Source organism: Diaporthe amygdali, assembly GCF_026229845.1.
Source record: "Diaporthe amygdali strain CAA958 chromosome Unknown NODE_20_length_815715_cov_65_842320, whole genome shotgun sequence".
Classification (NCBI taxonomy): Eukaryota; Fungi; Ascomycota; class Sordariomycetes; order Diaporthales; family Diaporthaceae; genus Diaporthe; species Diaporthe amygdali.
Window position 1 is genome coordinate 31,654 of NW_026517040.1, and position 27,732 is coordinate 59,385.

At 54.5% G+C, this 27,732-nt stretch overlaps 9 protein-coding genes across 9 annotated transcripts; 3 read left to right on the forward strand and 6 right to left on the reverse strand.

The window, feature by feature from the left end:
• Positions 1-661: 661 nt before the first annotated feature.
• Positions 662-4,162, forward strand: J7T55_012544 (Cytochrome P450; the record flags this gene model as incomplete). Its single annotated transcript, XM_053145184.1, has 6 exons — positions 662-824; positions 977-1,127; positions 1,189-2,431; positions 3,164-3,520; positions 3,649-3,694; positions 3,876-4,162. 6 exons carry the CDS (start codon positions 662-664, stop codon positions 4,160-4,162), a joined length of 2,247 nt encoding a protein of 748 aa, XP_052991938.1.
• A 313-nt stretch (positions 4,163-4,475) lies between these two features.
• On the reverse strand, positions 4,476-5,479 carry J7T55_012545 (uncharacterized protein; the record flags this gene model as incomplete). The annotated part of the gene is made up of 3 exons (XM_053145185.1): positions 4,476-4,912; positions 4,984-5,374; positions 5,435-5,479. The coding sequence occupies 3 exons, from the start codon at positions 5,477-5,479 to the stop codon at positions 4,476-4,478; spliced, it is 873 nt and encodes a 290-aa protein (XP_052991939.1).
• A 988-nt stretch (positions 5,480-6,467) lies between these two features.
• On the reverse strand, positions 6,468-11,130 carry J7T55_012546 (uncharacterized protein; the record flags this gene model as incomplete). The annotated part of the gene is made up of 14 exons (XM_053145186.1): positions 6,468-6,470; positions 6,532-6,615; positions 6,674-6,784; positions 6,919-7,099; positions 7,170-7,176; positions 7,256-7,291; positions 7,541-7,545; positions 7,832-8,540; positions 8,597-9,370; positions 9,474-9,539; positions 10,365-10,427; positions 10,481-10,613; positions 10,678-10,944; positions 11,113-11,130. The coding sequence occupies 14 exons, from the start codon at positions 11,128-11,130 to the stop codon at positions 6,468-6,470; spliced, it is 2,457 nt and encodes an 818-aa protein (XP_052991940.1).
• A 1,276-nt stretch (positions 11,131-12,406) lies between these two features.
• J7T55_012547 (uncharacterized protein) lies at positions 12,407-13,447 on the forward strand (the record flags this gene model as incomplete). The annotated part of the gene is made up of 2 exons (XM_053145188.1): positions 12,407-12,882; positions 12,943-13,447. The coding sequence occupies 2 exons, from the start codon at positions 12,407-12,409 to the stop codon at positions 13,445-13,447; spliced, it is 981 nt and encodes a 326-aa protein (XP_052991941.1).
• A 264-nt stretch (positions 13,448-13,711) lies between these two features.
• J7T55_012548 (uncharacterized protein) lies at positions 13,712-14,195 on the reverse strand (the record flags this gene model as incomplete). The annotated part of the gene is made up of 3 exons (XM_053145189.1): positions 13,712-13,730; positions 13,785-14,016; positions 14,081-14,195. The coding sequence occupies 3 exons, from the start codon at positions 14,193-14,195 to the stop codon at positions 13,712-13,714; spliced, it is 366 nt and encodes a 121-aa protein (XP_052991942.1).
• Positions 14,196-14,757: 562 nt separating this feature from the next.
• On the forward strand, positions 14,758-20,410 carry J7T55_012549 (uncharacterized protein; the record flags this gene model as incomplete). Its single annotated transcript, XM_053145190.1, has 3 exons — positions 14,758-14,914; positions 14,974-15,157; positions 15,211-20,410. The coding sequence occupies 3 exons, from the start codon at positions 14,758-14,760 to the stop codon at positions 20,408-20,410; spliced, it is 5,541 nt and encodes a 1,846-aa protein (XP_052991943.1).
• An 895-nt stretch (positions 20,411-21,305) lies between these two features.
• J7T55_012550 (rab family small GTPase) lies at positions 21,306-22,607 on the reverse strand (the record flags this gene model as incomplete). Its single annotated transcript, XM_053145191.1, has 3 exons — positions 21,306-21,866; positions 22,068-22,297; positions 22,376-22,607. The coding sequence occupies 3 exons, from the start codon at positions 22,605-22,607 to the stop codon at positions 21,306-21,308; spliced, it is 1,023 nt and encodes a 340-aa protein (XP_052991944.1).
• Positions 22,608-24,043: 1,436 nt separating this feature from the next.
• Positions 24,044-25,653, reverse strand: J7T55_012551 (cytochrome b2; the record flags this gene model as incomplete). Its single annotated transcript, XM_053145192.1, has 3 exons — positions 24,044-25,108; positions 25,174-25,449; positions 25,516-25,653. The coding sequence occupies 3 exons, from the start codon at positions 25,651-25,653 to the stop codon at positions 24,044-24,046; spliced, it is 1,479 nt and encodes a 492-aa protein (XP_052991945.1).
• A 703-nt stretch (positions 25,654-26,356) lies between these two features.
• On the reverse strand, positions 26,357-27,298 carry J7T55_012552 (uncharacterized protein; the record flags this gene model as incomplete). The annotated part of the gene is made up of 4 exons (XM_053145193.1): positions 26,357-26,569; positions 26,635-26,750; positions 26,854-26,988; positions 27,061-27,298. 4 exons carry the CDS (start codon positions 27,296-27,298, stop codon positions 26,357-26,359), a joined length of 702 nt encoding a protein of 233 aa, XP_052991946.1.
• Between the last annotated feature and the right edge of the window lie 434 nt (positions 27,299-27,732).

The following is a 27,732-nucleotide window of genomic DNA, read 5'->3' on the forward strand; positions in this document are numbered from 1 at the left end:
TCAGTCTCGTCCGCCTCTTGACTCTGCACGCACGCCCATACTGCTCAAAAGAGACACGACTAAGAAGTAAGAAGCAACAAGAAGCAGACCTGGCACGCGCTAGCCGGGCAAAGACCCCTGCACCTGCACTGTTGAATCGCAATTGTCGCATCCGACGGTGGGAAATCCCATTGGTAGTGCAATCTCCTGTTCCCGCACTTTTTATCTCCAGAAGACCCAGCAAAACGACCCTTCCTCGCTCCTGTCTACCCTGGCCGTACCCAGCCTTGCCCTGCTTTGGAATCTGGTCATTATTATTAATTACAGAGGCTGCCCAGGTCGATCTGGCGACTGCAACCTCCCTCTGTATTTTCTCTCCTCTACCGCCCCCCATCGCGCTGTAGCCGACCCAACACCTCGAAGGCCTCCCAACATTCCAGAGGCAGTGCCTTCAAAAGAGGAAACGGCTCGGAGAACCGACCTGCAAGCTTCGCGACCATTTTTTTGCTTGCCCCTCGCGACCAACGAGAGCTTGCTTGGGAGCCCCGAGCTTCAACCTTTTTTTGCTCTGTGTTGTCTGCCTTTGTTGTTTGTTGGACAGACGCAAAAAAGGCAATTCTCCAATCCGGAAAGGCGCAGCTTCTCCGCATTGCGTCCCTTGCAGTGACCTGGGTTGCCCGGCATGGACACCAACTCTACCAGCTTCACCTCGCCTCTGGCGAGTCCACTAAACGGCAACGTCAACATACCACTTCAGCTCGAATATGTTGTCGACGCCATCTCTCACGCCAGCCTGTGGACCGTCCTGTGGACTTGTGTGGCTCTCGCAGTGGCTTATGATCAAAGTATGTTTTGCCAAGAATTCACGTTAAGGACAGAGAATGGAAGATGAAAATAAAAGAAAGAAAGAAATAAGATGGGGGGAGGGGAACGGTTGTTTGGCCAGAAACGAGCAGACCTCCAAATAGAGCCCAACAGCTAATTGCCACATCTGCAGTCAGTTACCTCCGCCAGAAGGGCTCAATCGTGGGCCCATCATGGAAAGCGCCCTTCATTGGTCCCTTTTTGCAGTCCATGAACCCCAAGTTCTCCGAGTACTATGGGAAATGGCTGAGCGGCGATCTTAGCTGTGTTTCTATTTTCCACAAGTGAGTTCCAAGTATCTAGACTCGTCAAGAATTTCAAAGGGGCTAACGGTTCTTGTAACAGGTTCGTCATCATTGCTTCGACTCGCGACATGTCCCGCAAAGTCTTCAACTCACCGACCTTCGTCAAGCCTTGCGTCGTCGATGTCGCGCCCAAGCTCCTGGGAGCCGACAACTGGGTGTTCCTGGACGGCAAGCCCCACGTCGACTTTCGGAAGGGCCTCAATGGGCTGTTTACGCGCCAGGCTCTTGAATGCTACCTGCCCGGGCAAGAGGATGTGTACAACCGCTATTTCAAGAGATTCGTCAAGATCACCAAGGACGCTGGCGGCAAACCCGTGCCTTGGATGTCCGAGTTCCGAGAGATCATTACAGCTGTGTCCCTGCGAACATTCTGCGGCCACTACATCTCTGATGAGGGTGTCAAGAGGATTGCGGACGACTACTACCTGATCACTGAAGCCTTGGAATTGGTCAATTTCCCCTTCATCATCCCCTTCAGCAAGACCTGGTACGGAAAGAAGGCTGCAGACATGGTCCTGGCAGAATTTTCAAAGGCAGCTGCCAAGAGCAAGATCCGCATGGCCGCCGGAGGCGAGGTCTCGTGTATCATGGACGGTTGGATCAAGAGCATGGTGGACTCCCGCAGATGGCGTGAGGCCGAAGCCAGGGGCGAGAAGACCGAGAAGCCGACTCCTTTGCTGCGAGACTTCACCGACTACGAGATTGCCCAAACTGTCTTTACCTTCCTCTTCGCATCTCAGGATGCCACCAGCAGCGCTGCTACATGGCTGTTTCAGATCATGGCCCAGCGGCCCGACGTGCTCGACCGAATCAGAGAGGAAAACTACCAGACCCGCAACGGTGACATTCACGCGCCCCTGACCTTGGACCAACTCGAGTCGATGAAGTACACCCGTGCTGTTGTCCGTGAGCTGCTGCGGTACCGCCCTCCCGTGCTTATGGTGCCTTACCTCGCGAAGAAGGCATTCCCCATCACAGAAAACTACACCGTTCCCAAGGGCGCTATGGTCATCCCTTCGACATACCTCTCTCTGCGGGATCCTGAAGTGTATGAGAACCCCGACGACTTCAACCCTGAGCGGTATTACACGGGCGATGCCGAGGAGAAGGGCGCAAAGAACTGGCTGGTCTTCGGCACTGGTCCTCACTACTGCCTTGGACAGCATTACGCAATGTTCAACCTTGCCCTCATGATTGGCAAGGCATCACTCCTGATGGACTGGAAGCACCACCCAACACCAAAATCCGAGGAGATCAAGGTGTTTGCTACCATCTTTCCCATGGTACGACTGCCCCCCCCCCCCCCCCCCACCAATAATTATCTCTCCCAAGCTTGTGGAAAGTGTGTGCTAAGCAAATCCAGGACGATTGTCCCTTGACCTTTGAGGACAGGAAGTGGTAGAGTGAGGCGGTAGAAAACGCAGAGCAATCCAGGAGCCAGTGCATTGCTCGCGATGGGACGTCGGCTGGTATTACGGACCTATCAGCATGACCGCATGGTTTTAGACGTGTTACGACACAGCTTAATACTTACTTGTAATACTGTACATAATTCTTCCAGATGAGCTTGAGAGAAATGGATCGATGGCTTAGGTTTCATGATGTGTAGTGTCGCTTCAGAGCAATGCGATAGAAACTTCACTCGTTCACATCGGCAGACCGCTCATGACGCACTGCTGATGGAAAAATCCATTTATGATAACAATCATTGACATTGATACATGGGCGGTACCCTTGCGACTGTGAAAGGTACGATGACAGCAACTTTATCTGATCTCTAAACTCTATCTGGACCAATCCCCCTCGAGAAGCTTGGTCGCCGTTTCATGGGCGATTGGTCGATATAGAGTTTATCATTGCGGCGCGACCCGTCACACTTGAGCTGTCAAAGGGTTGGGATGCAGAACAGCCGGCATAGATCTGCACAAGATCCAGGGCCCCTTCCATCCTAAACTACTTGAACCCCTGGTCTCCTTGACCTTTGCGAAGCTTGTGCCCGAGGGTGACATCAGCAGAAACCGCCCGCCGCCTCCAAAGAGCTTTACCGAAAGCTCAATTTCTGCCGAAACCTACGCCCTACCCAGGTCAAACAACGCACCTCTCCCCGACCCCTCACTTGTGTCGGCACCTGCTCGAACGAAGCTGCAAAGATGGTATCCACGCGGACACTGCAGACCGCTACAAGCGCCTTGCGCCAGGGCGCCTACCGGACCGGCGTGACTAGCTCGAGACCCCTCCTCCGCAGCATCACGGCGCGAGCAGCCAGACAGACGGCCCCGCTGCCACGGCACGCTGCAGCAGCGTTCCCCGCGGGCATCCGGAGATACTCCCAGCAGACGCCGGGCGAGAGCAAGATATGGAGCTTTGAAGACGTAGGTCGCGCATTGGCCATCCCCGGGCCAGGACGGGGACAGAAACTCGCGGAGAGCGTTGGAGATGGCGAGCGAGATGGACAGGCAGACAGAACAGGCTGACAAGCTACCGATTACGGCACACACAGATCCAGAAACTCATGCGAGACTCGAAACCCAGCGTGGTAGTAGTCGGTACGACATACACGAGCCCCCTCTTTCCCGTCCCCTCCAGGTCGAGAACACGCCCTCTCTCTCTCTCTCTCCTCCTTCCCCCTCCCCCTCTATAAATAGGCCCAAAACGCAGAAAGCAAGAAGAGTGAAAAGCAGATGAACACGCCTGGCTGACCCCAAGTGCCGCCGCCCTGTCCCACAGATGTCCGAGAGCCAGGCGAGCTCAAGTCGACCGGCCACGTGCCGGGCGCGATCAACATCCCCGTCACCTCGCAGCCCGACAGCTTCCACATCACAGAGGAGGAGTTCGAGGACCGCTTCGGGTACCCGCGCCCGGGCAAGGACGAGGAGGTCGTGTTCTACTGCAAGGCCGGCGTGCGCAGCCGCGCGGCAGCGGGGCTGGCCAAGGAGGCTGGCTGGTCCAAGGTCGGCGAGTACCCCGGCAGTTGGCTGGATTGGGCTGAGAAGGGGGGCGAGGTGGAAAGGTAATGTCAGAAACTGAGCTTATACGGTTGCATGGGAGAGGTCCTGGCGGAGGTACACCCCAGTGGAACTCCGGCACACGGGGATACGGGGAGAAGACATCGGGACGGACATTGGACGGACAGTGTGGCAGCAATGCTACTTGGACCTGTTGCTGTGAAAATGGATATCCCTTTGATAGATGCTTTCCCGGGCTAGCAAAACAGACCGGCCGTCTAATCGGCCTATGGTACATGCAATCATTAACAACATAACGCCCCCGAACCCGCAGCTCCATGCCCGAGCGTAATGTGCTTATCCGAAGTCGCCTTTTCCCGCCCTAGAACGTTGGCGGAGGCTGTTCAGGAGCCTTCCCTTCATCACCACCTCCGACACCGCTACCCGGCTGCTCATTGGGGATCAGGCTACCGTGCGCAAAGAACAGCATCTTGATAGCGACAGCCAGGGCCAGGTGCAGAACCAGGACCAAGATCAGCAGGACCTTGCTCGTCTGCTTGTCGGTGGCGCTCAGGACCGGGTACAGGTTGCGCAGGAGGAAGGCCACGGACAGGCCGAACCCGACGCCGACAAACACCCAGTTGAGAATGCTGATCTGGCTCCAGCTGATCATGGCCACTGGCACCCAGATCAGGTTGGAGTAGCCATAGAGCGCCCAGCACTCGAGAAGGTTCGCGGACTCGGATCCGAAGTATCGCAGGGCAAGGTACAGCGCCATGGGGATGAAGAGAGTGTAGCCATATATGAGGCCGGCGGCGCCTGTGCGCGTCGTAACATCAGCAAACGGACACTTTCCCTAAAGTCTGTGTAGAGGGACAGTGGGAACATACCGCTAAGAAGCTTGAAATCATATACAAATGGCTCTTGTCCCGTCGTGGCGAGGTACTGACTTATAGTACCGCCCAGGAACAGGATGAAGACCACCGTCGTAGCTATCCAAAACGGGCCGTAGAGGTCCGGGTTCCCCTCAAGCACGTCGAGGAAGTTGGCACGCGGGAAAAGCGCCGCCCAGCACCTCTGCAGGACCGCGGACGTGTCAACGTCAAAGAACTGCGCGTAGAAATGTATCGACCAGAGGTAGCGCTTGCCCGAGGACGAGGCCGTCGCCGGCAGCGGCAGGCCCGACGAGCCAGGTGCCTTGCGGACCGCAGGTGTCGACTCTGAGAAGTTGGAGTTGTGGAATTCGAGATCGTCTTGGAGGTCGGTGTGGCCGAGGTCGCCCTGCGCATAGCTTCGTTAGAAGGGGTGGGCACGCGGCGTTGTCCCAGGTCGGCGGCTTACCTCGTCATCCACATCTACCACAGCATCGTAGCCGGCTCCTGACATTGTGCGCAATCACTACTGTATGTCCTTTGAAGACTGGCTTTTCGATTTCGGAGCAGTCTGTCAGGATATCATATGAGATGTCGTGATTATGGATTGGAGTTGTGTGAAAATGTAGTTGGGAGGTCTGAGAGACTGGATTGTACAGTTAAGCTCCCTTCTGCAGCTGTCGCCAGCTTGCAAGTTGGAGGTTAATTGCGACAAGGATGTGAGCCTGGAGAGGTACGTACCTCCCGAGCGTGGCACAAGATCCTCCTTAACCGGCCGCTATAAATGATGATCACAGGCAACTCTTTTGCTGTAGGATAAAACTGCACTTGTACATATTAGAATTTTAATAGTGAATGATCGATAATTCAACAAGTAGGGGTTTGAACAAATGTTGAGCGCCACATATCTTAAACATGCGACAACCTGAGTGTCCTGCCAATTGCTCCACGAGGGCGTCATTTCCTGTGCAGTTTGCCAGTGTTTCTGGTCAGGGCATAAATTGAACCAGCTCAATCTTCTAAGATGCCCTTCCGTGCCTGAATTGGACTGCCCTTAAGAGAGACCCTATTGTCCTTTGGGCACGACAATATATGAGATATCAAAGGGTACAATCTTTGGCATTGACTTGTCTCGTGATGTCAGTTCACATCACTATACTGTTGAGCATGTGCACAGTTTTCGACTTTGAATTGAGCCGCTGAGTCCCTTTTCCTATCAAGTCGATCGGCTCAACAGGCCGACATTAATTCTCTCGTCATGTCCCGGCTCGTCCTCAGCTACTGTCCATCATCTCATGGCTCTCGATCCGCTTTGGCCGTCTTCACGTCTGTCACCATCTCACGAACCAAGTCATTTTTTTTATGTTCATCCCATTTGATTCCGTAAGCACGAATCTCTATTGACGTGCTATGTAAGAACACAAGTGACTGCTGCAGCATTGCTTTCCCTTGCCACCCACTCGTGATACCAGAACCACCCAGACGCCAGACATGAGAATCGTTTACTAGTGATTGGTCAGCATATCTTTTTCCCATTTGCAAGAACAGACGAGAAAGTAGACGAACCTTGAGCTTCTTCTTGGGACGCAGCTGGTTGGTGTGTCCGCACTTGCGCTTCCTGCAGTTGGTGGCTCGGGGAGGGAGACGGGCCTAAATCAGAGTCAGTATTTGCATTGTGATGACGCCAGAAAACCTTGCTTGTACATACGTAGCACTTGCGGCAGATCATCTTGTCGCAGTTGAACTTGGAAGCCAGGGCCTTCAGGGAGGGCTCGATCAGACCACCACGGAGACGGAGGACCAGGTGGAGAGTGGACTCCTGTAATGAGTTGTCAGCCTTCGTGCCCACGCGCTCGCTCGCATTCGCCTTCGCATGTCGTCCAGCAATCATCCGTCGGTGACAGAGGCCGAGACTTTCGCTAGGGCCATCGGGGTTGCGTTGTTCCCACTGACCTTCTGGATGTTGTAGTCGGAAAGAGTGCGGCCATCCTCAAGCTGCTTGCCGGCGAAGATCAATCGCTGCTGGTCTGGGGGAATGCCCTCCTTGTCCTGGATCTTGGACTTGACGTTGTCGATGGTGTCGGAGGACTCCACCTCGAGGGTGATAGTCTTGCCCGTCAGGGTCTTCACGAAGCTGTTGGTCGATGGGTCAGTAGGGGCGGCAAATCGGTCGAGTTTCGCATCGGGTCGGGAAAAACGCTTACATCTGCACTGTGAGTTCATTTCTGTCAGTACCACAACATCAAGGCATTTAAGGACACGATGAGACAAAAATACGGCATGTACTTACTCTTGAATGCTTCGTCCTCGTGGGGGTTGGCGTTTGCTGTGGTTTGGGAGGTGACGGTTCCTGAAAGGTCGGGTTCCCTCTGACGGGAAAGATGGGTGGAGTACGAACCACGAAAATTCCAAGGTGCTCAATTGCCCTACCGCCCCACTTTTCCTTTGTCACCAGCACGTGACCCCGGCGGACGGTACTTTGGAGTCTACTGAAGTCTTCACGTAAATGAGACGACTCCTTCTTCCCTTAACGACTTTGCGAATTTCTGCGCGACGCACTCCGATAATCACATACTTGCGCTGGAGCAAAGTAAATCTGTCCATTCCAATTCATTGAGGTAATGTTGCAAATTTGACCCTCGAGGATCGCAGCACACAGCGACCAATGTATGGGGAGAAGAGGGCAGCAAAACAAAGATGCATTACAGATACAGCCAAAATATCTCTATAGCCAATTATTGCTCGATTCTGAGACTGCTTTAAATCTGGTGTGTTTTATGTGAAGCGTGATTGTTTCTGGCTGCCGAGCCATCGATCTGGATACCCAGGAGGTCCATGCAAATGTCATTATTCAGAACCCTCAGACTGGTTCGCTTCTAGGTCAACTTTCTGCTCCCGGGTGCTCCATCGGTGAACTCTCAGCTCCAAAGTATGCACAGCCTTCAAGAGCTTTCCAACAGACAGGCCGGACAAGTCCGCCGCCTTCTCGTAGAACGCCTTCGCAACATCAGGCAAGTCCTCGACGGAGCGGTACACAGCGTGATCCTCGCCAGCCCTCTTCACCCAGCCGCCCTTCTCTGGCGGCACCGATGTTATGTAGCTCTGTGATGTCCTGAGCCGCTCGTCTATCTCTTCTTCCGTCAGCTCGGGTCTGGGGTTCTGGCGTCGCCTGTTCGCCAGGGGAAACAACTCCATGAGTTCCTGCGTCTCCGCGCCCGACTTGATCTGTGTCTCCTCGTACCAGTCGAGATAGTCATCAATCTTCCTGTCGCTCATGGTCCAGGCATCATCGGGTTTTAACTGATTGATCGTGCGCCTCTCCAAGCCCTCGAATTCCGCGTCCCTCATGAGCACTCGCCACTTGTCCCAGTCGAGCTGTAGGGATGATGGGTCTCGGTAGCTGACCGGAGGTCGCTCTTGACCATCGAATGGATAGAGTAACTTTGTTGAGAACACAACGCAGGAGACCAACAATATGTCTGGGTGGTCGAGCAGCTTGAATCGTTTCCTTTGCATGTTGAAGGTGGACTCCAGATGTAACAGTCTTGTCATTGCTCGGACATGAACGTATACCTCTGCTGGAAGGATGTCAGCTGTCTGGCATATGGGCTACGAAAGGTCGTAAACATACCCGGTAGTGCCAGTTCTCGTAGATAATGCAGTAGAAGCAGGGGCGTATTCAGCGGAGGAAACACCATCTCGTAATTCAAGTGATACTCAAGAACGAGTTCCAGCACCGCCTGGTGCAGCTCCCCACCCCGAAATGAGGTGTGCGACACCTTGAGAGCCCTATTATATGCACCAGGCAGTCTGTCCGTCATCTTGTCGGGAAGCTCATCGAAGGCTTCGAGGAAGAGCAACTGGTTGTTCTTCGCCCAGTTGTAGACGTGCCCGACGCGTACTGGCAGGCTCAGAGACAGGCACCCCAGATAGCAAAGCGCGAGGCAGTGGAACAGCCCCGGAAGATTCCAATCCTGACCGGGCTCCGAGGTCCAGCTCCTACCGCGGCTGACCGAAGTCCTGGTCGTGGCGGTGGAGGCATCGCTCTCGCTGCCGGCCTGTGAGCTGAATAACTCGGTCCCAGAATCGACACCCGACTCCAACCCCGACTCAGCATCAGTCTCGTCCGCAGCCCTCCTAAGACCCGCAAAGTTCCGAATGCGCAAATCCCAGAGGTCGCGAATGACGGTTTCTAGCTCATCTGGGAGCCCTTTGTTGTGAACCAGCCACCAGATCTGCTTGCGGAGGACAAGCTGAAGGCATTCCAGGTAGAGCTCTCGCGCTGCATTGCCAGAGAGATGTCGCGTTGCTTTCTCTCGGGATTCTCGTCCCTTGCGCGTGACCTTCCCCTGCTGCCCAAAATTGTCCTCCTCATCGATGTCGAATTCGACGTAGCCCTGGACGTCTGGTATTAGCAAGACAGGGGGCCTACAGAAACGTTGCCGCTGATCACTCTTACCTCTATGCGATGGCCGTTTTGGCAGTATCTGAGCCCACTTTCTGCGTACCATCTTTTCGCTCGGCATTCGTCGCACCGTTCACCGGCAGGGAAGCGGTGAAGTTCTTGGCCTCTTCTACGCCCAGTCATTGTCTTCTGGCCCTATTGTGAAAATGTGTGGAGGCAGACGGAACTTGTCAGCTGTGTTATTGTCACCAGAAGTCATGCACGGGCACTCCCGCAAGCTCCCGCATGCTGCTCCTTGCTCGCGTGTCTGGCATACCGCGAGTTGTCACAGCGGGAAAATGCTATTTTATTGGCAAGCAAACCCAATTTTCACTAGAAATGGTCGTCGAAAGCTACAAGACACGGATAAAAGTTATTTGACAGGTGCGAGTCGGAAGCAGTGTGCTTCAAAAGAGCTGGCCACTTGCCCATCCATAGCGCAGTCACAACAGTGCAAAGTCACAACCACAGGAACTTTTTACAGTGGTCGATATGCTACGAGAATCCATCAAAATGGACAATATAATTGGATGTGGAACTCTCTTATCTGAGTGGGCATAACCAGCAGGTCGGTCGGTATGTCAGCCGCGGGGACAAGTCACAGTTACGAATCACCAGCATTCATATGTCCTGTGCGCATCCTCGACATAGTCTCATTTCAGGTGGGGTCTTATTCCCATGAACACACCATCTTCTCCCCCAAATAGGAATGTTCGTCGCATACCAATTAGATGGGAAAACCGCAGATTGGATTTCGCGCGAGCCCGTCTTTCACGTGCTATCAAATAAAACTATCAAGTCCATCGATCAGAGGAAATGAGAGGCAGGCCCACAATATGTCAAGACGAGGTATCCTCAACATGAGCTTTGCCGCAACCGATCGTAAGCGCTACTGTTCAGAATCCGGTCGTTTCCCGTGGTCGTCATCGCCTTTGAAGCGGATGCACTTAGGCACCCTTGGGAGCCTCCTTAGCCTCAACAGCAGCCTCCTCACCCATGGCAGTCAAGATGACAACGTCTGGTTGGAGCTGTCAGCATATGTCTGCGGTGTCCATCCTGGGTCAGACTTACTGGTGTCCTTCTCCTCGGTCTTGAAAAGGCGGATGATCTTCTCGCCAACCTCTCCATCGGGAACCTTGACATCATCCTTGGTGTCACCGTCATCGGTCATGAGGGAAAGGTAGTCATCGTCAGAGATGTCGAGCTAGGTAGATATGTGTTAGAAAAGGGAGCCCACGTGCCCCACGGCGGATTGGAAATAGACTTACAAGCTGGTACTCGCGACGGGAGACGTTGGGGACGTCCATGTTGTGGGTGGAGGGGCAGAGCTCTTCGAGCTTCTTGCCAGTGAAGATGTCGAGGGCGACCAAGTGGACCTTGGCGTGACCGTGCTTGCCAGTCTTGGAGGTGGACATGTCGACGATCTTGCAAGGACGGCCCTTGATGACAACGAAGCCGTTCTTCCGGAGGGAAGAGCATTGCATGGGGAACGTCAGCGACGCACCGGCGTCAGCCGAGTCGAAGGTGTGTTCATGCTGGGGCGCATTGTCAGCTTGCGAGGCGAGACAGAGAGACAGAGAGGTTGTGACCACGGTCGACAGGCGAGGGTATCATGGCCGTCGTACGTGGGTGCGAAGCGGGGTGCCTCCCCGCGCCCGCCACAACATTGGCAAAGAAGGGCGTCAAATGGGCTGCTTGCTTACCTGAGCGTCGTCGGCCATCTTGATGAATTTTGACGGGTGAGGCTGCCTGATGGGATAGAGGATAGAGGGGAATGGATGCGACAGCGGCAAGAAGGAAGCGTGGAAAGGAAATGGTTTTGTGGCGGACAAGAAGAACAAGCGGAGCTAGATTTTTCGAGTGGAGGGGAAGCCACAATACAAGGGAGGTGAAAATAGGAGGTCTCGCCCCTCTCTCCCCAGGGTGTCCGCTCTTTGCCAGGCCTCTAATTGGCACTGAGCTACGGGTGCGCGGTGCGACAGGGGTAACAGTTGGGCCGCTACAGCTTAAACTGCGTGGGCCGGCAGGCGGCTACACGTATTTGCACAGGTACCTGCCTGCTCTTAACACTGGCATGGCAATTTCTCGCCCTTTGCTTGGTACTGCCAGCTGCAGCAGGGCCGCCGACCGAAAAGCAACTGGGGGCCCTCGTGAGACTTGCACGTTCGATCTATTGCCTCCCGAGCTTCGCTCCAGCCTCTCGACTTGCATAGAAGCTGTCCAGTGATGCTTCACGCTGCATTGTGATTGTGTACCGTAAGTAGCTACGCATGAAGGTGGCACGAAACGTTCAAAACAACCACGAGGACAGCCACAGGCATGCCCAGCCTAGAGCAGGCTGCTTGTCGAAGTCAGCCTCATTGAGCCGTCCATGCAAGTGTACACCATGTACCACGGTGCAGGACATGGCACTGCCGTAGCTATCTAGGTAGGTAGACAGACAGATCCCCAAGGAAGCCAAAGAGTTGCAGTTGCCAGGTACCCAATAATAAATACAGCCTAAAAACCAAGATCATGTAGACAATGAAGGTCGTCCCACAGCATTTAGAAGATGATTCTGTACTATGTGACAGGTTATCCTACAATTGTATTATAGGGGAGATCATGCCATAAGATGCCGAAACCAGAGGGCATCCCAGAGAATCTAGTCTACCAAAGGAGGGCATCCTACAGGACGTTGCTAGAGCAAGTTACACCGCAGAGCTTTATCATCCTACCAGGCCCATTTCTGCATTCTTCTTGGTCTGGACCTGCCGTTGCCGAGCAAATTTTCGCCTTTGCCAGTCACCTACCGCGGGCAAGGGTCTGGCCTTCGTTTAAGTGTCAACTCAACCCCACCATCCAAGTAAGGAATGATCCCTGTCGAGTAGTGCCCCTCTGAAAAAGTAGCTGCGCCGATCGCGTCGCAGTCGGTCGAGAACATCACCACCCAACGAGTCGACTTTTTATCTGTTTCTTTCCTTCGTTTTCTGAAAATTGATCTCGTACTTGGTCAACATGGCGCCCATAGCAGATACCGTTGATCCCACAATCAAAGCCTTACGAGAGTCGCTTTGTTCCGAGGCCACCCCACTACCCGTGCGGTTTCGGGCTCTCTTCTCTCTGAAGCACCTGGCCACCCAGTCGCAAGATGCCAGTGCCGAGGCTGCTATGGATGCGATTGCGGCGGCTTTCGCCTCGCCTTCCGCCCTGCTCAAGCACGAACTGGCCTACTGCCTCGGTCAGACCCGCAACCTCTATGCTGTCCCGCCTCTGCGCGAATGCCTAGCCGATCTCGACGAAGACCCCATGGTCCGACACGAGGCCGCCGAGGCGCTCGGTGCGATTGGGCATGCCAGCAACAAGGACATACTCTGCGAGTTCAGGGACCGGAAAGGAGAGAACGTGGCAGTTGTGGAGACTTGCGAGATTGCCCTTGACCGAATCGAGTGGGAGAACTCGGAAGAGAGGAAGCAAGAGAAGTTGCGCCAAAGGTAAAGCTGCCCGTGCTATCGACTAGGGTCAAAGACGTGCCTTACTTAACATTGTTATAGTGACTTTGCCTCCATCGACCCTGCACCACCCATGCCGGAATCTAAGAAGACCGTCGAGGAGCTTGGGAATGAATTAATGGACACAAAGATTCCCCTGTTCATGCGCTACCGAGCAATGTTTGCGCTCCGAGATCTCGCATCACCCCCCGACCTCCCAACCGCTGTCCCCGCCGTACATGCTCTTGCGCGGGGATTTGACGACCCTTCCGACCTCTTCCGCCACGAGATCGCCTTCGTGTTCGGCCAACTATCCCACCCAGCGTCTATTCCTGCCCTTACATCTGCGCTTAGCAATCAGAAGGAGGCCGGTATGGTTAGACACGAAGCTGCTGAAGCTCTCGGGAGTCTTGGGGACGAGGACGGGGTCGAAGACATCTTGAAAGGCTTCCTCAATGACCCGGAGCGCGTTGTCCGGGAGAGTGTCATGGTAGCCTTGGATATGGCCGAATATGAGAAGGGAGAGCAGGCGGAATATGCGCTTATACCGGAAAGCACCCCAGCTTAGCCTAGTTTTCGTCCCCGTGAGCGAGGTCATATTGCGGCGCCCGGGCTTGGAAAACAACCATGGAATCTTGGTAATAACCATGAGGCCCGAGACGGCAGGTTCGTCAGTGGTATCGACGTGGCTTTTCTTCGTAACAGACGTTAGCAAGAGCAACGGTCAGGCTTCTGATGTGTGCGAGGTAGATGCTCACTATAACTGGATCTCATTGGTGATCCACGATCTTAGACTGTACATAAAGTTGACCTCAACTTCAGCCTTGAGAGCTCAGTTGTTCTCGCTCCATCTAGCGATTGTCAGCATAGAGGTCCCACGAGGCGCTGAGAATTGATTGACGTACTTGTAGCCACAATCACATGTGTAGAAGATGGTTGATCCCTCATCAGCGCTGCGAAGCTGAACAGCCGAGAACCTGACCTCGGTTCTTGCACACTTGGGACACGTCTGAGCTGTAGTTGCCTCCGTATTCACCTCATGACGCTTGATAGTCTGGGTGGTAGACAGCTTCTGGCGTAGATATGAGGGAAAATCAGAAGGTTTGGATTTTGTTACAATGGTGTTTGAAGCAGTGTCTATAAGCCATGTTAGCCGATGCAAACTTCGATTTGTCATTGTCTCTGATCCCAAAACACTCACCTTGATTCTCAGCACCGCAACACTCGCACTGCAGGATATTCTTTGAGCTACCTTTGGAAGCCGGCAAGAGGTTTCCGCAGTCAGTGCAAAAGACGAGGGATCCAATGGCAGCCATATTGATCGCTCAGTATTTTTCAAAACTGTAAAACCTTCTGTCTTAGAGCTGAGATATGTTTGTCTCTTGTGTCTTCAGACTCAAATGGCTGAGATGAGACTGCAGCAAGGACCTTTCGTCTTGGTCTCATTTTTTTTCGCCCTACAAGATCTCGGCCAGAGCTTGACCCAACTAATTTTGGGTCTAATCGATAAGCGAGACCCGGTACTTAGGTACCCAAGTACCCACCCACCCTGCACAGTATGCTGTGGCAGGCAGCTGTGGACCCTCGTCTGCCATCATACCTGCCCGTAACCGTCCAAGGGTGCACTTCCTAACCTCCATCCGGTTCTCAGGCTCACGTTCACGGCAACAATTAGGCCATTCGCCATCGAAACTCACACTTTCGTCCTTCGGAATCGTTCTCGGCGCAGCGCAGACCAATACGGATGTGAGAGCGGCGATTCCTCTCGACCACGGCCAGGCTGTTCTGGTCCAAACTGGAGACTTCCTCTTGTCTGGCTGATGCTCTCGAGGGCTTTTCATGCATGGCTATTGACATGAGGCTCGGATGACTTTCGATATGGCGCATCCAAGGCCGTTGGATACCAACGGTGCGCAGAATGGGGTCGGGTCGTCTGCGCAGTCGTCTGGGCACCAACCCAGGTTCTCGCGCCCATTCACGCTGCAGGAGGCCCTTCCGTACTCCCCTTTCACTTCGGTCATTCCATTCGAGTCGGGTATGTGGCTGTTGGCGCCGTTCTCAAATCCAATGTTCGATTCTCTAATCAACTAACAGATATAATACCGACTCCGAACCTGGGTGCTGGCCCGTCTTCGTCCCGTCTCGCCGATCTCGTCCCGCGACATGACTTCGATAATTTGAACCGGGACGCCGCAAACTCGTCTTCTACGTCGAGGCGCCTAGAGCAGAGTCTAGAGCATGTGCAAAACCTGTTGAAACCGAATAGAATGGCGCAGTTGTGAGTATGGTCCTTGTGCATGTCCAGGCGATGTGCTAATCAAGGGCTGTTAGCAATTTCATGACCTGCCCCAAAGTCGCTACACCTAACGGCCCCATGAGCAGTCTCTCTTTGAATCTGTCTCCTTTCTCGAGAATGGTGTTCGAAAAGACATCGGTTTCCTATACATGCCCAACGACGGAAGCACCACACGTGGCAGTTTCCAACGGGCACCACCCGTCCACGACCTCCAGCTCGGCTAGACCACATAAGCGAGAAAGCAAACCTGCGCCAAGCAGTCAGGCCCCTGGGAATAATGAGTCTCGATTCGCAGTCTTCATACCGACTAAGAAGCAGTACGAAGCTGCGGCGGCAGCCGCCACGCCTGTGAGCAGCGCTCGCGTCAAAACACCACCATCGCCCTCTCCACAGCCGTCACTTCCAGGTGACAGGGACGAAATCGCTGAACTACCACCTCAGGCGGCGCCTCAATCTTTCGATAACTCGCAGAAAGCTGGGACTTTTTCGATTGAGCTACCTCCTGCCCCGTCATTCAACAAACAGGAGTATCAGGTGGTCAAAGATGAACCTGATGAGCCCTCAAACTTATCAACACGGAAACAAAGACAAGATGAATACCAGGATGGTCAAGATGTTTACGGGGCAAGTCGTGACCAGAAGCAGAGGGGTGAGTCGGCCTATCATCAACTACGCCGTTGCTTTGCGGAGATTTTCGAGGCGGAAGATAGCGTCACAGCTACTCAGTCAGAGTCAAATCCACTTGTCTGCTTGAACTCCCATCAGGAGCCTGGAATGACTACAACAGCCCACCAAAAAGTACAGCCTCTTTTGCAGAATGCCATATCTCTAGGGTCTTTTGTTCATATCCCTGTGGACGAGATCCTGCGCGTGCAGCGCCTTAGCGATGGCGCACTAAAGCAAACCCAAGACTTGGACTTCAAGCTCGACGAAAGCTGGGGGGAGTCAGACGCACAGATCTGGGCTCATCATCTACAAGATGTCGACACTGCGCTCAGGGCCGCTCGAACAGCCCTGAGAATAATGTCTGCTGGCAGAGAGGACAAGCAGCTTTACTCAGAGGACCTCATACGTGATTGCCTGAACCTCTTCCGGGAAGTCACAGATAGTATCATCGTACCGCTGACAGAAAAGGTCCGCCGCTACGGCATCACGAAAGAAGAAAAGCAGGGAAGTAAAGCTGGGGGAAAGGACAGTAGCAAAGATCTCTTCGAGAAACTGCTCCCGCACAAAAAAATCGCTCAGACCATATTCACTAGCTTCACCAGGCTGTACTCTGTTCTTACGACCTTGGTCGCTAGCATAGACTTATCCGAGTCTGTTGTCACAGCATTGGAGACCATCTCGTCCACCCTCATATTTGTCGAGAACGCCTACACTGACCGCGACTCGATCGTCGGAACCCAGAAATTTGACGGCATTCGCTTGGTGGCAATGGACATGCTATCGCAGATCTTTCTGAAGAACCCGCAGAGTCGAAACGGCATCATTGACGACGTCCTCTCTCAAATAGAGAAAGTGCCTCAAACGAAACAAAAAGCTCGTCAATTTAAGCTTAGTGATGGCAGAAGCATTCAGCCAGTATCGGCCCTCATTCTCCGTTTGATTCAGACCAGCGCTGGCAAGGCCACTGATGTGAAGTCTGCACGGAGCAAGCTGCTCCAATCACTGGAAGACAATCGCGAACAACTCGATGGGGAAGAACCGCCTCCGCCTGCGGTGCGGAACTCATCCATCCAGAGCGAAGATCAAGCGGCTTCTCAGCACGGGCGGTCTGCCGTGGAGCTTCATGGAATATCAGCACCACTGGCGGAGACAACGAGGGCTAGTGCATCACACGTCATTCAATATATGGTCCATCGGGCACAAACATCCACGAAGACCGGCGAATCGCCTTTTCGCAGAATCCTTGAGAACTTCGTCGAGGATCTCGTCATTTGCCTGGACTCCGCAGACTGGCCTGCTTCTGAGCTTCTTCTCCGATTATTGATGGGCAGGATGATGAATCTCGTGGATGGCGAAAGGACTGCAGCTCCGGCGAAGAACATGGCCTTGGAAGTTCTCGGCTCTATGGGAGCTGCGATCTCGAAGCTAAGGTCGCTTGTTCGAAGGACTGCCAATTCCTTGGACGCTGCGGAAGCTACTGAACTAGGAATCTACCTCTCAGAACTTGCCGCCTCGGCTCTCGAGCTCCGATCACGCCCAGAGCAACTGCTGTCATGGTCTGGACCTTATCGAGCCAGCCTAGAGTATCTTGACCAGCGATGCTCCGAAGACCCACACCTTTCCAGCGCGGTATCTTTCCTGATCACAGACTGGGCGAGCAAGGTGGATGCCACTTACGACATCTTGAATGAAGTGAGTGACGATGAGCGGCTTCCTGAATTTGGAAGACTCGCCTACCGCCTGCGAATGATGAGCGAGGACCGCCGTTGGCTGTCTACCGAGTACAGCTTCGCGCAAGTCTCTCCAATTCTTGCAAAGCTCTCATACCAAATCATCCTTATTCGATCTCAGTTCTGCGAGTCATATAGGCACATACTCAACATCCTGCTTCGCTTCATGACGACCGATCAAGCCACGGTCCGCAGCAAGAGTCTCAAGAGTGTAAATGACGTTTTGGAGACAGACCCTACTATACTCGACGGAGACTCAACTTTCATCCAATTAATTCTTCAGTGTTCGAGTGATTCATCACCTCAGGTCCGGGATTCAGCCCTTGGTCTGATCGGAAAATGCATCGAAATGAGGCCAGCTCTGGAGGAGAAGCTGATTCCGACTGTTGTCGAACGTTTCATAGACTCTGGCGTCGGAGTTCGAAAGCGCGCGATGAAGCTCGCCAGAGAGATCTATCTGCGCAACCCAGACAGAAACATCCGCAGCAATATCGCGAATGGCCTTCTCCATCGTGTACAGGATCCCGACGAAGGTGTTCGGGAGGTTGCGCGCCAGATGATCGAAGAAATTTGGATCGCTCCCTACTCGTCCGCAGAGGGGTCAGCAGCTTATAAGACGTCTCTCACGGACCATGTCTCCCTCATGATGCAGACAGTGAAGCAAGGAAATGTGACTCCAGTCCTAGACAAGGTCTTTCAATCAATTCTGGGGTCCAAAGAAACCAACTTCAAAGTCGGACAAATACTTGTCGGCAGCATTTTTGAACTGTTCCACCATTCCGACTCGGAAAGAGAAGCATTGCAGCTTCTGATGATCTTCGCCAAGGCTGACGCGAAGCTCTTTACATTTGAGCAGATCAAGATCCTGCAGTCGACGGTTGCAAGCATTGCTACCAATGAAGACCTGGCTATTTCTCGGGCCGTGGTTGTGATCTACCGTCGCGTCCTACCTCAGCTCTCCAACGTTCATGAGTCGTTCCTCACCGACATATTGAATCCGTTGATGCAAGCCGTACCCAAAGTGACCCGAGCACTACTCGACGATGTGGTTGGGTGCCTGTGGATCATCAGCGGCTTGCTTGGGAGCATAGAGAAGCTGTCACGACTAGCGCTTTCCGCCCTACAGGGGATCCAGAAGATCCGAACCGCGACACAGGGCCGGCCCCTCGACGACAAGACGATGCGGACATTCGATCGGTATTCGCTCATCGTGGGGATGGTGGGGAAGCATTGCGACCTTGAGAGCAAACTGGCCTCATTCAAGGCTGTGTTCCCGGCTTTCAAAGGTGGCACAGTATCGAAGCTCATGGTGGACGTGGTCATTCCTCTCGCCAGCCAATCCCAGCCTCTAGACGTGAGGAAGTCTGCACTTGACGCTGTTGGCCTCATATGTCAATCGTGGCCAAGAAATTATGTTTCCGCGAACGTGTACACGACATTCCAGCAAGTATTTGACGAGCAAGTCCCCGTACTTGAAACAATGATACTGGGGTCTATGAAGGAGTTCCTCTTCACAGAGGAGCAGCGCTCTGAATTGGCAGCTGCGGAGGGCACTGCGAAAGACGAGAAGGGAGAGAAGCTGAATCTCAAAGTCATGGGAGGAACTACGTACGATGATGTCTCCAGCGCCACGACACAACGTTTCCTTGCCGACATCACACGGATAGCGCTCGCTACCCAGGACGAGCATGCGTTTCTGGCTGTTGAAGTCCTGGCGAGCATCAACCGCCAAGGTTTGGTTCACCCCAAGGAGACCGGCGTCACCTTGATCACGTTGGAGACTTCCTCGGTCAGTAAAATCTCAGAGCTCGCTTTCCATGAGCATCGCGCTTTGCACGACAAATATGAGACCGTTCTCGAGCGAGAATATGCGAAGGCAGTGCAGTCCGCGTTCGCTTATCAGCGTGACATTGCTCGCGACCCTCGCGGTGCCACCACGGAACCGTTCACCTCCAAGCTACATCTGATGATGGAGGTGCTCAAATCCAGCAAGGCCAAGAACCGAACGAAATTCCTCGACAAATTGTGCGGACAGGTTGACTTTGAACCTGCGAAACTAGATGCGTCGGAGCGCATGCCCGGGCACGTCCAGCTATCACAATTCATTGTAGAGAACCTGGCATTTTTTGACTACGCCACCGTCAGCGAGTTACTTGGGACAGTTACATCCATGGAGAAACTCGTTACCAGCACAGGAGCTAGTGTGGCTCAGGCGATCGAGGCGGAGATTTTCCAGGTTACAATGGATGCAGTGACCAACTCTCAGACTGCTCCTGATGGACAGAACGAGCCGGTGTTTGCTCCACCTCCACCTGCGGTTGATGTCAAGCGCCTTCGGCAACTGACAGCTGGTTCCATGATTCTGCAGTCAATGTGGGAGGCGCGATCGTACCTTCGGCGACAGTATAACCTTGGAACGGGCCGGCGTGATGGCAAATCAAAGACTAGCAACAAGGAGAAGGACACCACCAAGCCAGTCAAAGTGCAGACGGTCACCGGCGACAAGTTATGGGAGGACATAGCCTCGATAATGGGCTCACTCTCCTCACAAGAGCGCATGATGCACCAGTGCCGGTCCTTTGTGGACCTCCTCAATGTCGACAGGGAGTTCAAGGTTGCGGACGAGGACGAGGACGCGAACGGCGATGGCCCGGTCACCCCGAGCGGCGACGAGGATGACGAGGGCCCGGACATTGGTCGGGGCCGAAAGCGAAAGTCCAATTCGACTCCTGGCAGCGGCCGGAAGAAGAGGCCGCGCTCTTCGTCCCAGGTGCGGAAGCGCGGGAGACCTCGCAAGAGCGCACAGGCTGATGACGACGATGATATGGAGTTTTTCTAGAGTCGAGTCTGGGATTTAAGACGGTGTGGGGGAAAGAAGCTTCAGCTGAATGCGTTGTGTGTTTTTCAAAATCTCAAAAGTGGACCTCGGCCGGCTTCAAGAGCTGGGTTGTTTTAGGCGTTTTGGTCCTCCATCATGGCACGGGGAGGATTCTGATGGGCGTCATACGGGCTCATTTTGCCTCGGGGGAGAATTTCATGATACCCCATCTGCATGGGAGTTAAGACTTGCTACATGCCAAGACAGCTCTCTTGGCTGAACACTCGTGGCTGGATGGGCGCATAGCCACATAATCACAACAGAAATGACTGATCCCTGGTTGGGGACAGCAGATAATCATCAATGCAAGGCCACTCGCCGCCTGGCCCTTGATATTATGAGATGCTTCCTTAGAGCCATGATACCCTAACAGAGACTGAAATGCGTGGGCGCTACCATATATAGAATGTGTCCTGAACGCCCAGGGCCGGACGAAGCCGAAAAGACCCCTATGCAGAAAGATGCAGAAACTGATGCAGAAAGCAAAAATGCTGAGGCGATTCACATGCACATGCCAGATCCCCCATGCAATGCTTGCCCCGTAAAACCGCACCCACCCTTCCCAGCCCGACCTGACCGTAGCTCCTGACCGACCAAAGCAGCAGATGATAGTGAACGTGTCGCAAAAGGAAATTCGTCAACCGGGTATCGTGGCGTGAGACCGTCGAGGTCCCGTATCCGTCGTATTTGTTTTCTCGTTTCCCCTTATTCCTTGTCCACCATGTCTCCTCCCGGGCACTTGATCGCGGACTCCGTAGGCGATTAACTCTGAAGGAAAAGACTCCGTCTGAGATCGTCCGCAGCGCGGTAAGCAGCGTCGAAATAGAGGCCGAAAGTCGTTCTCGGGATCGTGCCCTCAACAGCACTTCTTTCCCCTGCGAGCCTCAAAATCAGGCCGGTCTTGCTCCCCGTCCTGCTGCTGCGCGCCGGCGCCGCGCTCGATGGTCACAGCCGGAGAGAAGTTCGGCGAGAACCACGACCGCCTGTCCCTCCCCACCCTGAAGCTGCCCCTGGGGTTCGCCCCGTCGAAGTAGCCCCCGGCGCCCTCGTTGACGCCGCCCCCGTCCAGGCCCGGGGTGAGGCCAGGCGTCGCGGTGGCGGCCTGCAGGGCGGCCTGCATCTTGCGGTTCTGCTCGACGAGCTTCCGGGTGACGACCCGGAACACCTCCTCGACGCCCTCGCCCGACTCGGCGCTGATCTCGTGGCAGGCGTCCCAGCCCACTTCCTGGCCCCAGAACCCCGACGACCGTTTCGAGGTGGGACTGCGGGGCTCGGCGGACGTGCAGTCGCTGCTCGAGAAGAAGCCGCCGCTTCCGCTGAGGCTCCCGCCGCCGGGCGCGTTCAGGTGTCCGCCCGGTGTCGCGGTCGGCGGCGGCGTGGAGCTCAGCCCTGGGGCGAGGTTCTCGGCGACGTAAGCCTACATTATCCGGAATCAGCCAGCAGAACACCATGGATAATGCTTCAAGCGCTTGGGGTAGTATAGAGAGCTGTTCTCCCTTGATGGTCTCGCAATCCACAGTTGTCCCATAGAGGACTCTGTCAAAGAGCGAGACAACCCGCGAACACGGCAGGAACCCGCTCTCAGGAACAGAATGAAGTCTCTCTAGGAGCTGCTTACAATGCAACGTTCGAAGGGAACCTCGCGCTTGGCGGGCTCGCGGGCGACCACGTCGGACTTGGTGCCGACCACGTGGAGGACGATGTCGTGGGGCAAGTTGCGGCGGAGCTCGGTCAGCCAGGCGCCCATGTCGGCGAAGCTCTGGGCGTCGGTGATGGAGTAGCACAGGATGCAGGCGTTAGCGCCTCGGTAGTAGAGGCGCGAGATAGAGCGGAACCTCTCCTGGCCGGCTGTAAGTGGTGCAAGAGGAGGTGGTCAGCATTGGGGACGCCCACGGCAGAGCTAAAAGAAGTGAGACAGTCGCGAACTGGGAAGAGGCGGCTTGACTCGGATTTTTGACTTGCCTGTGTCCCAGATCTGCAGTCGCACAACGGTGTCGGTGTCGCTATCGACGACGCGCTTGGTCATGAAGCTTGCGCCGACGGTGGAGGTCAACTGCGAGGGCTGGAAGGCTCCCTTGCAATACCGCATGACCAGAGAGGTCTTGCCGACCCCCTGTGAGCCCAGCACGACTATCTTGGCCTCGAGGGCCGACGACATGGTGGCGTCTTTGGGTGCGCGCGGGGTTCGTGTCGCGGTAGATGGACCCTGGAGTGATAACTTGCGACCGCGCGAGGTGGTCCCCGGCGTCTTATAGCTGGAAGATATGAAAGGTCTGCACCCAACCACTGGTGATGCTAATGCTGTTGCTTATCTCTGTCTGTCGGGAATGGAATGAACGGAGGCGCCGGTGGCAGCTTGGCGTGCTCGGGAATTGGGTTCTTAGGACGGCGTCATGGCCATATGAAGCCCTGATGATCTGCGCCGCAGCGGTGGGACCTGGATGACGACAGAGACGATGCGTTACACTGAAAATGGAACTGAACTGGGCGTTTGACGAAAATGGAAATTGAAGAAATAGGATAGAGGTCAGGAAAGGACAGGAGGAAGAAGAAGGAAGGAAAAAAAAAAAGAAAAGAGGCGAAGCGTGTCGGGAGATGAGATCAACAGAGACGAAGGGTAGGTGACGGCGCCGCAAGTTGTACCAGCTGACCGAGTCCCCCTGCTAGCAAACATGTCAGTTCAGTCCGTCTGGTCCGTCTGGTCCGTCTGGCTGTGAGCCTGTGTGTGCCCAGCGGGCGATCGCATGGCAGCCTGTCTGCCGCAGGGAAAGTTGCATGGGGATAATGATACAGCTCGCAGGGGGTCCCAAGGCCTGCAGTAGCGCATGCATTCTAGTCTACTCGGTATGATGCAGTAGATAGCTACTCTATTCTGCTATAAAGATGGAGCAAAGAAAGATAGATAGATAGATATACCTCTGCAGTAGGATGGTATGCAGGTTGGTCCCACAACATGATGCCTTGCAGAAAGATTAACCTACAGGATACACTAGGTTATCACCCTTGAGGATGTCCCACAGGGGAGGGGGGGTGGGCAGGGTGTGATGGTCCATCACCCGCCTGCCCGCCAACGGTTGCAAGCTGGAGCTAATGTACCCTCTGCATCTCGCATCCCTTTCTCGCATCAGCCGTAGACCGAACCTGCTTACTTGCGCATGTGTGTTGAGCCGCTTCATGCGGTACTTTACAAAAGAAGCAAGCCGAGTTTCATCGCACCCTTGTCTTCATTCCTCGTCTTTGTCGTGATTGCCTCACCTTTTCCTAGCTGGACGTGCGAAATAATGTTCCCCTAGCAATTCTCATGTTGGTTGGGTCAGGACATAGGTGAGCGGTCTGGACAAATGACCGCCTCGTCTTTCTCACACAAAGATGACAATTCGGGGGTGATCTTGTGATGTTTGGATGCTTACTGCGCGACCAACCTGACAGCGCGGGTGCTTAGGCCCGTGACCACCACCACCACCACTATGTAACCAAGCATCCATCCATCCTTCTGTCTGTTTGCCACTTTGTAGTTGTCTTTAATTGTCTTGTGTAATCTCTTACAATAAAAACAATGGAAATAAAGTAAAAGAGGCATTTCTCGTCCTGTATCTACAACTTCGGCCTCTGCGGCGGGTTGGCCAGCGGGTCGTAGGTTGACCACGACAGGTTGTCCGACGGCGTGCCGTTGCCGTGGTTGAACAGGCTCCTGGTGTCGATGAGCGACGGGTTGAGCTGGTCCACACTCGTGCAGCCGATCAGCCGCATGTTCATCTCCATCTCGTCGCGCAGCAGCTGCATGGCCCGGTCCACGCCCTCGAAGCCGTACGCCGACATGGCGTACAGGAACGGCCGCCCGATGCCCACACCCTTGGCCCCCAGGCACAGCGCCTTGATGATGTCCGTCGCCCGCCGGATGCCACCGTCCACAAACACCTCGATGCGGTCCTGCAGCCCCAGCTCGCGCAGCCGCGGCATCGTCTCGGCCAGCACCTCCACCCCGGACCGCGCAAAGTCCAGCTGCCGCCCGCCGTGGTTCGACAGCACCACCCCCTGCACGCCCGCGTCGATGGCCCGCAGCACGTCCTCCACCCGCTGCACACCCTTGAGGATGATGGGCATCTTGGTGATGCTCTTGAACCACGGGATGTCCTTCCACGACAGCGCCGGGTCGATGAAGGACGAGATGGCCCGCGCCGCACCCTGCGAGTTGTCCGTCTGCTGCCCGCTCTGCACGTTGCTGCCCTGGTCGTCGAACTTGCTGCGCATGTCCTTCTCCCGCCGCCCCAGCTGCGGCGCGTCCACCGTGATGAAGAGCGCCTTGCACCCGCGGCCCTCGGCGTGCTGCACGATCTTTCGCGTGATCTCCCGGTCCTTGTTGACGTACAGCTGCATCCACTGCACCTGGTCGCCCTCCGCCGCGTCCATGATCTCGTCGAATGAGCACGACGCCAGCGTCGGGATCATCTGCACCACGTTGTGCTTCTTGGCCGCCCGCGTCAGCAGCACCTCGCCCTCCGGGTTGCCCAGCTTTCCGAGCGCTGTGGCTGTGACGTAGAACGGAACGTCCACTTTGGTGCCCAGCATCGTGGTCGAGAAGTCGACTTTCTCAACATCGACCAGAATCTGCGGCCTAAACCATATCCGGTGGAACGCAGCGTGATTCTCGCGAAGTGTCTGAGTTTTGTGTTAATACATTGGGCATATTGTCATCCCCAATCAGGTAAGTATGTGTTGCTCACGATCTCGTCGTCGGCTGCACTGGAGTAGTAGCCCCACGCAGTCTTCTTCATGATCCTCCGGGCGACTGCCTCGAAGTCCATCAGGTTGTAGCACTGGTCGAGAAGCGGTTTTGTCTCGATGAGCTTGAGGCGCTCCTTCTCCTCGGGGGTCACCTCCTTCTCCTCCTTGGCAACCGTGTTCATGTCCACATCACCCAAGTGTTTAGACTTGTCCAGATACTTGTCTAGAGTATCTGGAGGGTGAATGGGCTCAAACTCTTCTGTAGCATCTTTACCCTAAAATATGAGTGTCAGCCATTCGTGCTGGACGAGGAGCGGACAGTTGTGGAGGGAGGGGCTTACGGCATATTTCAGGATAATCTTCATTCCACCGGGGTGCTCTGGAAGGAATTCGGTCACATCATACGCTTTGCCGTGCACAACCACCCAGCAGTCCTCCTGGGTGCTGTGCTTGGCGACCTCTTGCCCCGTCAAAGGCATGTTTGGAATTATGAGTAGCCCACGGATGCCAAGTCAAAAATGAGAAGGATTTACAGAGGGGATGGTTCCGCGATACGGTAATGATCACGGCGCAGTTGCAAGACCGGGGACAATCTTGATCAGGCCGACTGGGAGGGTGAGTGGGTTAGATATTGGATGGCGAATTTCAGTACCAGAGATTCTGAATCAGCATCCGAGCGAGCGTAGCTAGCTCGACCGCAGTACCGGAACTCTTGAAAATGAATGCCGTCACCGACAGGATGGATGTGGCGCCTGGATTTGGAGTCCCGGAAAGTCAATGGCATCTGCTCTTAGCAGCAACCCTAGCGACTGGCGGCCACGGATGCCCTTATTAATACATGCCGAGCCGTTGGGCCGTCCAGACTAGACCCCTGCTCGCCTCGGGTGAAAGAAGCGCGGGGAAATCTTCTCCACAACTGTGGTACTTCACAGCGTTTTATACGGAGCACCCTGATCTACATGCCAAGGCCGGGGTAAAAGATAGCCCACGATAAGGTTGCCCGAAGAAGGGTCGATATTGTGACTGTAATTCAGGTGAACGGTGTTGATCTGTAACGTCGAATACCTTGGACTGTTGGCAAATCATTCTGTACCCAAGAAAAAATAGAAGACAGGATATCTGGGGTCTGTCGCGTTTCTTTGCTTCCCGACGACACTTCCTACCTCCTCAAGCTAACTCGGCTCAGTCATAGTCCCGCTCAAACAACTGTAAGGCGAGAGATCCTCCACAGGTTTCCGACGAGTTCCCGGCACAAGGAAATGAGCACCGGGCCTGGTCCGTCGGCCTTGCCTCGGGATCGAGGGTGTCGCCGCACCAGCACTCAGTGCCGAACTGCAGACCGGCGTACTGGTTACCGTTGTAGCTGCAGAGGACTAGACACTTGTTGCTCGTCATCTTGGGATAACTCGTCAGTCATGCTATCTCGCAACGATAAAGAGATCAGAAGACGTAAGGCATACCTTGGCTGAGCTTAGGACCGTGTGAAGAGCTCTCGAATTTTGAGGCTCGGCGTAGCAGCCCTGTGCAGTGTAGTTGACCTCGGGCACCTGGAGCGTAAAGTTGGATTTGTAGAGACCTGTTATGCATCAGTCACCTGCTACGGAGCCTGAAGCGATGCATTTTGGGAAGTTCTGTGAAAAGAAGGATGTGTAACCGTAGCGGATCAATTTACTACGTACTAAGCAGATTGCCTCCGCCGCAGGTCTCAGTTGGGTCGCCAACGCAAGGGACAGTACAACTGCTCTCTGGGACTTGATATGCTGAGTTGAGGAGCTGGTATCCACAGTAACACTCGTCTCCATATTCAAGGCCGTCTATAGAGCAGATGATGTCAGACACAGCAAGAAGCCACCAAAGGCGGAAAAAGATGCCGAGTCTTGACTTACAAAATCGGTAGCCCCTGCAAAAGTCGCGGCAGACGCCTACAGTCAAGAGTGGGTGAGTAAGGGCCGAACGAGTAAGAGCGCGACCCATGGTGCCCTCGTGGTAGCAGCCGATATAGTCGCTGACTGCTGGAGCGTTGGTGGTGACAAGGTCGTTGGCCTCGACGTCGGCTGTGATGCTGGCTAATGGGTTGGCGACGGCGATATAGCACAGGCCAAGGAGGAGGACGAAGGACGCCATCTCCAGGTTTTGCTGTATTGTCAAGATGATATGTTCGATAATTCTTACCGCAAGAGGTGTATCTGCAAAAGGAGCGAAAGCGAGATTTAACAGCAGGATTCAGGTGATGAAGAGCATGATTTAGGGAATGTGTCCTGTTGTTCCTCGGACAACAGGACTCGAGATGAGGGAAACCAGAGGCAGGTCGTCCCAAGGAAGGTGCGAGACAACAATCATGTGTGGAAGGGGTGTGAGGAGAGACCAGATCAGACACTGGAAAGAACGAGTCTGCTTGCCATTAAATGTCACTCAGCCGAAGAAGGAGGAGGGCTACTCGCTCCCAGATACCACTGGAAGCTGCGAAGTAGATCCCAAGAAAGTTGCGCGGATACATATGTTGGGAATCAGGGGTCAACTGTCGGCCATAGCATCTTGAGGTGGCAGGATGAGCTCAA